At 46.4% G+C, this 11495-nt stretch overlaps 1 protein-coding gene across 1 annotated transcript; it reads left to right on the top strand.

Moving 5' to 3' along the window:
- The first annotated feature begins 4226 nt into the window (after positions 1–4226).
- LOC128709468 (junctophilin-1-like) lies at positions 4227–10038 on the top strand. Its single transcript, XM_053804467.1, has 7 exons — positions 4227–4465; positions 6598–6809; positions 6871–7157; positions 7291–7424; positions 7500–7640; positions 7704–9366; positions 10003–10038. The coding sequence occupies exons 1-7, from the start codon at positions 4227–4229 to the stop codon at positions 10036–10038; spliced, it is 2712 nt and encodes a 903-aa protein (XP_053660442.1).
- Positions 10039–11495: the final 1457 nt, after the last annotated feature.

Here is an 11495-nt window from a genome sequence, read left to right as displayed (position 1 = left end):
CGTAAATGTATGCAACACTTCAATACTACTACGAATGTGACGACGCATAGTCAGTGTGTGTAGGTATGTAGTTCGCGGAGGTGAGGAAAAAAGTGATGAATTTCCCAGTTCTACTCGCGCGTGTGTCGAGTGCGGGGAGAGTACCACCCTTAATGGTACTGCTGTGCCTTCAACTAGGGGTGTATCAATTGTGAAACGATCGTTGTATATTTGATAGCTCAACTTGTGGTCCAGTACGTCTCAGATAGTCGATCTGCATTGTCTCTGGAATCTCGTTGACAGATGTCCAGATGATGTCCAGCGATTTTCAAATGACAGCCGTTGCGGCTCGGTGTAGTGTGTAATTGGTCCAGAAAGAGTATTCTTAATGCTGCAATTCGTACGTGTGAGTGCTTGAAAGAGTGGAACAAGTTCATTCAAACAATTACAAATGAAAGCTCCAAAAAAGAAAGGGTCAAACATAAGTTAGGAATGATATAAATCCCCGTACGCATTAAACGGGTTCGACACAGTAGTGCTTTGTGCAGTGAACGAGACGTAGTAAACTTGACCATCGGATATGATGTGAGAGATGGTCGTAGGTATGCTGATAGTCGATCACGGAACGATCAAGCACGATCAACAATGCTCGATAATGCGAGTCAAAACCAAATAGTATGATGGTCTTATCTAATGTGTGAAACGAGAGCATGTGTGCACTACCTACAAAGAGAATTTAACGGGCCGTAATAAAAGACGGCAAAAAGGAACTTAGATTGACAGCATTTGTTGCTGGGAAAGTGACAGCAGCTGTAGGTAATCGCTACTTACACACACGGATTGTACTCGTAGTGGGCATTGGCAACGGTATCGACTTAATTTGTGCGCGCGAGGTATTAGTAAAATCCCTTTATCCTCGGGGTTTGATGATAGCGCGAGATGGGGAAGGGTGAGATCCCCGGCACCGTGGTAGCTAATTCGTGGCGGACTAGCTGTTTCCCAAAATACTGACACCCGCTCTGGGACGGACTAGAATGGTTGGAGTGTGTGGGTTTATACAGACATACCGCCACCGTTACATGCTCACAGAACCGTACAAACGCACCCAGGCCGCGCATCAACTCTAAACAGTGGACCGATCTTCGTTCGTTCATCGGTCCCATCGTCATCAGCATCTTCATCTGCTTCCCCATGTTGTTGCTCTTCGTACTTGCTACCGGGGTTTGCGAACAATTCGTGGCGAGTGAATCGCGCACTAAACAACAACCGAACGCGAACAAAATATTACAGAATACGGGATGGCTAAAGGGGAGGGGGGAGTGTAGTTGCAGGGTGTGCGGTGTGCAGGGGTGGTGCGGGGTGCAAGATTATTTGGTTTATTTTTTTGTTGTTGGCTGTTTTTTTTTCCTCGTTGCGACATCTGCCTTCCGATGCTTTTCTCGATGCCCTCGGTGTGAAGTGGCAGGAAAATTCAAAAGTTGTTTTTTTCTTGGGCTATTGTTTCATTAGTTTCATTACTCACTTTACTTCATTAGTTTCAATTAACATATACTCCTATATTTGAGCTGCGATCAGCATCCTCGTAACTTAGGATACACGGGAGTATTACTGTGCATCTACACCTAGCAGTCTTCCCAGGTCCCCATCTTAGGATGGCCAACGTTTGGTCTCCCACAAATCATGGGAAGTTCCCAACGTCCCTGGCAGCGTACCCAGCCCTATAGGTACGGTGGCCATCGGACCTGGAAGACCGCTATGTGTGGATGCACGGTTAGTTGATCTACACTCCAAACACCTTCGTTGGTTAGCTAACATTCACAAGAGCTTTCTTTAAAATCCTCTCGCGGATCTCTTATTTAATTCTGGGCCCAAGCAGACCAGGACCAAGTTGACAGTTGTTAGTGTACGTATTCGGATCAAAGAGAGAGTAGTTCTACCACTACCCAGACACCACTACATAGGAGCATGGTGGAAACAATAACCGGCGGTGTGAACAGGGCGGCACCAGTTGAAGCTTATGTCAATGTCAGTTGGGTACAAATTATGCACAGTTAAGTAGTGTCGTGAATAGGAAAGGCTTCAAACCAGGCCACTCAGAAATGTCGGTGTTTGCGGTACAGCTCATATAACAATTCCTGCATCCCTTTCCGGGCGATCCCTTTTCCTTCACCCAGAGCTTCCCCCCAACGTATCTGCATTCCCCTGCACAGGATCAGGGGTAATGTTGTTAGATATTAGCTGTGGTCATCGTGCTCGTCATCGGATCCGCCACTTCAAACGTCACTCTCTGAGTGTGTGTGTGTGTTGTATGTGCGCGCGTGTTTGCTCTTGTTGGTTTACTACGCGCGCACATGTGGGCACTAATGTATGCCGGATTTCCCGTGCGTGAGTGTGTAAGTGAGTGTGTGAATAGAATGCATGTGTGTCTGTGAGTGTGGTTGTGCGAATGTTTGTGAGTTAAATTTTTGGTTCAGCAGGGATGCTATTTTTAAGATTAAGCTTACTTGGACCCTCCTGTGCTAGTGGTTTACTCTTTTCATCACACGTAAAAATATTATGTGCATGTGGTTGCCTCTATGCATCCAAATTACCAACTCCCTACCCCTGTCTCCCTTCCCTCGCCTCTTTTTGTTCCTAATCCCCCTTCACACAGGCCCTACCCTCGGAGTCAATGGACGTGCAACTCATTAGCAGAGCGCACCCTTGATCGCAGGGCCACCGGACCGAAGAAGCCAGTGCGGCCAACCGTTTGGAAACGTTAGGCGCTTGCTGCAGTCGTACAATATACATCAAATCGAAGCTGTTCGGACACTTGTTGGGCTGGAGGCCTGTAATATGTCGCGTAGTGTGATGATGACCCCAGAAATCTCCGCTGCATTCGTAATCGAAGTCATTAGCGCAATGTATTTTTATAGTGATAAGCGCAAAGCGAAATGAATCGCATAACTCGACTCACAATTCAGAACTCCATCCATTTTACGTTTGCTCCTACACCGATTTCAATGAGAAAAACGATCGACAAACCCCGGAAAACCCCAATCGGTCATAATGGGGGCGAACAGTTGGGGAACTATTTATCTTTAGTCACGGTAATGTGAGGGAACAAAATCTATGATTTTCTGACATTGGAGCCACGAATTTGTGAGGGAGGGAGGGAGGGGAGGGAGGGGAGGGAGGTTAACATTTTTACAATTCTCTGTCCCGTTTTCCTGAGCTTCGTCCTGGTTTCGCAACATGATACGGGGGATTGTCAGCATAATTATTTATACCATCGATAATGCAAAACTATCGTATCGTATCCCGACTCTACCATCATAATCGTTGCGTTGCGTATCGCCACCTACAGCGTTACGCATCGGAGATCCCTCTCTTGGTTTTGCCAGATACACACTAATAAAGCATACTGACGCACCGTCCACACGTCTTTTCGTCCACTCATTACAATAATTAAATTTTCCCCAATTTTCGCTGTCGGAATTCTCCCGGATTTGCCGAATTTTTACCGTATTAATATCTCTTTAATTCTATTTTGCATTTGCTCTTTTCCCTTTTTGCTCTCTCTTTCTTTCTCTATTTTTCTCTCTGGTGCTTTCACTCTCATCCACGATGGTTGATCTTGGGGCTGGCCGTTCTCCGGCACCTTACCCGGTGATCGCTCGCGCTTTCTGTGCAGATACGCACATTAAGCATCGCGAGCTCGTGATCTAGGTTAGGTTTTGTCCACGGCAGCCAAAAGTGGTATCCCGTTCGGCCATCTCTGCCCCTCCCCCAATACGTGCAAGCTACGTGTTGCAGCCTAACCAGATCGAGTGCCTGTGTGTTTGTTTGGCGTCGGCCAGAAAATCGCGATTGAAACACGTTGCAGGTTTCTGGTGCAGTGGTGTGCGGCGCCACCGTTACGTTGTTGATCATATCCGCTCCAGACCCGCTATGATCCTGTACGGTTGGAATCGCTTCATCCGTCGCATCATCGTAGAGTTATTGTGATGAATCGATCCGCACCAGTGTTCTTGCATCAATACGACGTAGAGGAGGACAACGACGACGAGTACAGTGTGTGTTGCCAGTGCGTAGTGCATCAGCCGACATCGATCGATAGCAGCGCGGTGCAACATATATCAGATATTGCTTATTATTACGATTGTGACGACGACGGTGACTATCACCAGCACAATCGGGTGCGGCAGCAGCGGCGGCAGCCACGGACCACAAGCTGCTCGGTGGTTTAGTACGAAGAGAAATGAAAGATGTCGCACACAGCGGCAATGCAGGCGGGCGGCAGTTTGGCCGCGGCGGCCGCTCGTGCCGATAGTACACATATTAGCGGCGGTCGGTACGACTTCGAAGACGGTGGAACATTCTGTGGCGGCTGGGAAGATAATAAAGCCCACGGCCACGGAGTTTGTACGGGTCCAAAGAACAAAGGTGCTTATTCCGGAGCATGGCATTACGGTTTCGAAGTATCGGGGATATATTGTTGGCCAAGGTAAGTTCAGTGCGACATAATCGGGGTGGGCTCTATATATTTAGACCAGTATGCTACGATTAAGAATATTTTGTATGGAATTTGGTACCGGCCCAGTAGTTTGAAAACTGGTTCGCCTTAAAATTACACCATTTCATTAATGTGTTCATTATAGACAACTCTCCTTCAATAGTTTAAATTTTTGTTAATAAGTTTGTTTTGTGAACTCAGCTAGCAGAATAGGACTAGCTTTTGCATTTTTCAGAGCTAGAGTAAACCTTCAATAAACGAAGTACTCATGACTCTAGTTGGAAGATCTTTCGGTTCATTTCGTTCATTCCATCGTTCTTCACTACCTTCAGTTCATTAAATAAGACCCATAATTCGCAGATATTCATAGTGTTTTAGATGTTTGCCTGAGAAATATGAAATGACATTAATAAACAAAATGAATTTGTCAATTGTTTATTCACATCACGTAATTGTGGGTCTCGTATCCCTGTCACAATAAAACATACAAAAGCAGTGTGATAACAGTTTTGTACATAGTGCGAATACATGAAATTTTATTAAACTAGTCAAGCAATAACTGCCCAAACTGCAATACCCTCACTTTGCACAATACTATATCGTAACCTTAAACCACACCGCGCTAGCATAACGAGAATCAATTTATTGCTATTTACTGCTGCCAGCAACATTGACCGAAACACGAAACAATACACCCCCTTTCGTTCGGATAAAACGAACCATCGCACTGCAACGTCGCCGTTGGTTTTGTGTTTCGGTTTCGGTTTCGGTGGATTGAATTAAAGGCAAGAACTGACGTTACTGGTGTAATGAGAAATGCTGTCTTTAAAACACTTTCTCGTCCGATGACGCCACCATGCGCCATGTTTGGCGCCAGGAACGTCCGATATCGGGGGTTGTAATGTTTATTATTCGTAACAATTCGATGCTCGAAAAACTGCGACCGTTACTTATTTGCATTCGTGCACGCGCAACAGGCGGGTCATATTTTAACCTTGGGCTTACATCTTGACTCCATTTGTAATTCGCGGTTGCCTGCAAAAAAGATGGCAGGCGGCATCTGACAATCCTAAAAAAAATCGGTCGACATAACACTCTTTTCGTCGTCGCCTTCATAAAAACCACCCTGCCTAATGATAATATGTGAAATTATTCAACTAGTCCTTTTAACCATCGCTACATCGTGATATTGACTGACGCCGCCGACTATTCGAATAACACGTGTTGGTATGTCTTTCTAATGTAAGACAAGTGAGAGAAAACCGACAAAAATATTAATTAAGCACATGGTTGTGGGGTTCACGTAACGTAAGGTGGTTGGTAACAACTTTGAGCAGATTATTAGTTCCGTTTATGTAGTTAAGGGAAAGGGTGGTGAACATTGAGTTAATTTTTTGAACTATAATTTATAGTTTACGTGGTAAAATAAGTCGATACGGTCAGGCCGTTTTTACGAAAAAAAAACATTTGAATATCAATGCAATATTAAGTTTCGAAACCAAATTTAAATAAAATCCCAAGAAAGTTATTAGTTCGCAAAGCGTATTAGGCGCCTCCATTGTTTTATAGCCGTACGAAAAAATCGATTTTAGCTTATAAATGTTTAAACAATGATGACTAATATTCACGTTTGGGCATTATTGGCATTATTTCATTAGTTTGCTTAAGTCACTGTTTTTACTCACTGCCAGCTGTTGTAGTCACTACCGACACAACAAATTCAAGAGGTTTAGGCCTGTCATTCTTTGGCTTTCTTTGATTTTATTTGCCCGTTTGTTTAGCTGGATAGAATAAGGATAGTTTTTTCTAGCTGGACGCCGTACGGGTGATTGGTCCGGATGACTTTTTATGCCGATTCTGTGGTTTGGAACCGACGCCGCTATCAAATACATTACCGGACTGGCAAATATAAGCAAATAGGTTATTAATGGACAAGGAGAATCAGGTTATTTATAGTTAGTTTCAGGTTATTTTTTACATTTGTTAACATTTAAAGAATTGGCATAAAGACATCGACATACATAAGCATCAATATTGTCAAAAATATGATTTGAATCAAGCTACCAGCCAGTAGGACATAAAATTATTAAAATTTGTTTCTATTTTCTCCTTTGCTGTCACAGTGGCTCCACATACGAGGGACATTGGCAAAATGGTAAAAGACATGGGCTGGGTATTGAGGTTAGAGGCAGATGGGTGTACAGAGGCGAATGGACACAAGGTTTCAAGGGCCGGTACGGTGTGCGACAAAGTGCATCATCGACGGCCCGGTACGAGGGAACATGGGCTAATGGGCTGCAGGATGGCTACGGTTCGGAAACGTACGCCGATGGAGGTACGTTAACTAAAATGCGCTCCGAACCCCTTATCAATTGACCTTAATTCCCTTTGATTAGGCAGCTACCAGGGACAGTGGCAGCGGGGTATGCGACATGGATACGGTGTCCGAACGTCAGCCCCATTCGGTATGGCCGCTCGGTTTCGGCCAAAGTCGGTCCGCGTGTCGATGACCTCGCTGCGTAGCACCGACGGTGGCAATCAGGCACCCACACCGGATCCGGGCGAAAAGCGCAACCATCGGATCGATGATGCGCGTGGTGGTTTTGTGCTGAAGGCGAAGTCCGACGAAACACCGGTCCGACGCAACAGTTTGGTAGAGAAAACGAAGAAAGGACTTTTATCGGTAAGTAGCCGGAAGTGTTGCACCTGAACCAAGGTCATACATATAAAACTTCGTGTTTTACTCTTTACGTTATATATATATGTATAAATATACGCACTACATATATATATAAATATATATATCCAAAAATCAGGGACTCAAAATTAGGAAACAAAAAAGTACGGGCGATTTGGAAAAGCGTGGTACAGGCACGGGTAGCATTCGGTCTACGGCGTCGACTGCGTCCTGGTTGAGTACGGAATCATCGCAATCAGGAATGACAAATAAGTAAGATACGGAAGCCTTCTGACGAATGCTGGGTTGATAGTGATGGCTTGTGTTTCTCTCTATTTCGTCCCCCAGGACAATGCACACGGATTCCAATGCAAGCTTTATAGTAGAGGACGAACAGTTGGATGCGAGCGTGGTGGAAACGTATATGGGCGAGTGGAAGAACGATAAGCGATGTGGATATGGTATTTCGGAGCGTAGCGATGGATTAAAGTGAGTATGGAGTGAAATGGCTAGTACGACGGTCTCTATTACAACAATTGTATCTCTGTACAGGTACGAAGGTGAGTGGTATGCGAATAAGAAGTACGGTTACGGTGTAACTACATTTAAGGATGGCACGAAGGAAGAAGGGAAATACAAGAACAACGTGTTAATCACGAGCCAGAAGAAGAAGCATCTTTTCTTGATCCGCTCGGCCAAGTTCCGCGAACGGATAGACGCGGCAGTCGACTCAGCTCAGCGTTCCTCCAAGTACGCACTGCAGAAAGCGGACATTGCGATATCGCGCACGGCTACCGCACGCGGTAAAGCCGAACTGGCCGATGCGGCCGCTGATGAGGCGCGGGCTGAATCAGACCTAGCGATACGGATCGCACGTGACTTTGCTCCCGATTTCAATCCGTCCCTGCTGGAGCGGTTCGATCGGTTGCGGCGTAACCGTGTCTACCCACTGCCGGACAGTGTGAAGCCGAATGAGTTGCCCAGTGGTCGACTCGGTCAGGACGAGTATGGGGCCCACAGTCAGCTACACAACCATGCCAACAAAAAGGAATTAGAGCTGGCAAACATGAAGAACGCACTGAACAGCCCTTTCGGAATAAGTGGTGGACATGCGGGGGCTACCAACCAGCGCATGTCGAATTACTATGATCAGAAAGGACAAAACACAAACAGCTCCATCATGGGTGGTCCGAATGGGCCGATCGGTGGTGCAATGCATCAATCGTCGATGGCCCACTACGCTTCGTCGATGGGACCGAGCCACGACCAGGGGCGGCTAATAGACGATGGGTTACAGTCGATGTATGGTCGGCAACCGTCCTGCCCGAACCCGCAGCAGTGCGGACCCGGTAGCGGTAGTGGTCCCTCTGCCAACTACTACGGAGCGGGTACAGGTGCTAAGTCGGCCACCGTCGGCGGTGTACCGTCGAACGATAAATTTTCCTACCAACAGTCGAGCTTACAGTTGCGGGACGATTCGACGCTCGGTGGCATCACCAGCCCAAGACGAACGTCCACGATGCAGCACGCAAACACGTCGATGTACGGCGAGTCGGTCCAGCAGATGAACTCCCGTCCAGCTCCATCGCTCGGGGCGATCGGAAGCCAATCGTCGATAGACTACTTTGACCATTATAAGCGACCGCCCAGCAGGGATGGATCGGTGGATCGGTACACGCGTGCCGCTAGCAAGCTTGGGGGTGCCGGCATCAATTCACGCCAACCGTCGGTTGAGAAAACGGGACCGGTCTGTATGACGAATCCGGGAGGCGTGGATGGTGGTGAAGCTACCGAGCGGATCGGTACGTTACGACGCGGTTCGCAGATGATGTCGGGTCCAGCCACCACCAACGGTTCCATCCCGGTGAACATCGGCATGAGTAATGGCAGCGTGCGGCCGGGATCGAGAGCGACTACCCCGTTGCATCAACACAGCTCGGACATGTGCCAGCAATCGCAGCAACCGTTCGAGGATGTTTTGCTTCGGCAACGAACGCTCGGACAGGACATTATTCCTTCGCTGACGCAGCCGAAGCGCACCGAAAGTCTTTACCTATCGAAACCGGCCATCAACAGTGTTCCAATGGGCGGAGGTGGCGGTGGTTTCGGTGGAGGCGGTGGTGGCGGCGGAGGTGGCATGAGATCAAGAGGAGGTGGCGGGGGTGGAGGCGGAGGAGGCGGCAACGGTATGGCAGCGTTTAGTAGGGAGCCAAAGGTAGGTATCGGGGTTTTGAAGAATGTCTGTGAACGCTGCTTCACGGTGTTATTTTTACTCCGCCAGTTATCTGTGCACTGCAAACTTCGTTGTAAACAATGGCGGATCGAGCAGTATCACATGCCTTTAAGTGGGGCGGTTTGATGATTCGATTATGAAGCGAAAGGCGAATGAGTGCTTCATTCGAGTGAAATAGGCATTGCCAAAACCACAGACTGCCAGCAAGATGTAGGATGAGTGGTTCTGCATTGACTGATCGGCCATTTTCACTGAAAGGTTAATGCATTCAAAAATGTCTTCCATATTTCGTTACTATTACCAAATATCTTGCGCTATCGCTTATCGTATGTAGGTGTTTGGCGCTCATTGCAAAGGTTGCCTGGTTTCTATTTTCATTTTAATAGCCGTATCGTACAATTACGCCGTTGCGAGCGGGGCGTAAGGGTATTTGGGTCTTGGGCCGGTCTTGTAGAGGAGGAAAATAAATATGGCTGACATTTGAGAGGAATATCAATAGCACTGTAGCTTCACTATGCCCAAGCTTCACGTTTTTCTCAGGTTTCTTCAATTTTCAAACAGCCCTCTGTTTGCTCTCTGTTATTACTCTCCTTTTCTCTCAATCTCTTCCTCGCGAAGCATGAAGCATTCTTGCGATCTTCATTCAACTCGTGAATGATTATTGTTTCTCTCCCTGTTTTTTAACCTTTCTCTAATAAGATTCTATTCAACCGTATATTTTGCACATCTTGTTTGGCAAGCATCTTCGTTCGCTGCGTAAGCAAAGAAGTAGAGGTTCGGTTTAATTTAATCGGCTAGTATGTTGATCCTGTGATGATGAAGTTTAGCCATCTTGCGCTACTGGCAGAACGGTGCTGATTGTTTCGTGTTTCGCTACACGCGTACACTCAAACATGCCGATTGTTTCACACAATGCGCACGTGCGGATGTGGTTGTCTGTCGCGGTTGTTTTTTTCCGAACGAGCATTTGTTTTCTAACTCGTGTGGACATGCTTGTATGTGTCAGTGACGGCATGCAGAAATGATGGATGAACCAGAGACTAGAGCGGATGATGAACCTGTTGATGCCATACATCGGTAATCTTCGTAACAAACTTAAACTATAAAAAAAATACTCTCCAAGTTCATACTACTAAGATTCCCTGCCAGCTCTGTAATACATTTGCTGTTGCGTATAGTGATATTGCTTCGTGAAAAGAAAGCTTAAACTCCATACCGTGCGACTTTAGTAATCGTTTTTGACTTGCGTGGATACTGGGTTAATTAGCCACCATATGGGATTGACTTTCGCTTTCGTAACTCAAGAACTCAAGACTAGATCATAGCTATTCCACTCCTTGTGGTATTCCAGGGAATACCGATTCCTGGTTGTTGTGTTATGCTAGCAAAAGAAAAGTTTATCGCAGATCGCAGAGGCATGCGATTAGTACAAATAATGGACGATCATCACTACCATTTTCATCTTCTCCCTCTCATTTTCTCTCTCTCTGTGTCTTTTTTCTCTGTTTCTCTCTCTCTCTCCCTTTCTTACTCTCGCGTCCAGTTATATTGAATATCCACAAATAGCATTCGCGCTCAGGTACAAGAAGCTTCGGCTAGACTTAGCACATTTTTAGAACCCAACAAAACGATTCGGTAAAAAGAATTCGTGCACAATCGTGAAGGCACTTAATAGCTCTGGGACGAAAGTGACCGTATCGTGCCGTTGGACAGAACGAAAACGCAAGGATCTGATGCGGTCCGATTCAGAGGGACTTCTATGACACGCCCTGAACCCTTTTCCACCCCTCCTCCCTGGCCGCTTTGTTTCCTTGGCAGTTTTGTAATTTTGTTTGGAGTTTGCGTCGATTTTTGGTCGACAATCATGTTTAGCCGTTTGGTTTGAGGAATTGCTATTTCCGATCTTAACTCAATTCCAATGTTTTCTATTTGATCTCACGTTTGTCTGCTCTCTGTGGTACGGGTGTTTGGGTTCGATACTCGTATTGTGCGAAAAGCTTACTAATAATTTCTCTTGTGAGTTGACCAAACGACAACCTGCACACACTCTGCTCTCACATGCTCTGTAGCACCTTCCGCCGATGAACCGTTCGGTGGTGGTTTGGTGAAAT

This window comes from Anopheles marshallii, chromosome 2, assembly GCF_943734725.1.
Source record: "Anopheles marshallii chromosome 2, idAnoMarsDA_429_01, whole genome shotgun sequence".
NCBI lineage: Eukaryota > Metazoa > Arthropoda > Insecta > Diptera > Culicidae > Anopheles > Anopheles marshallii.
This window is presented reverse-complemented; position numbering and strand designations above follow the sequence as displayed.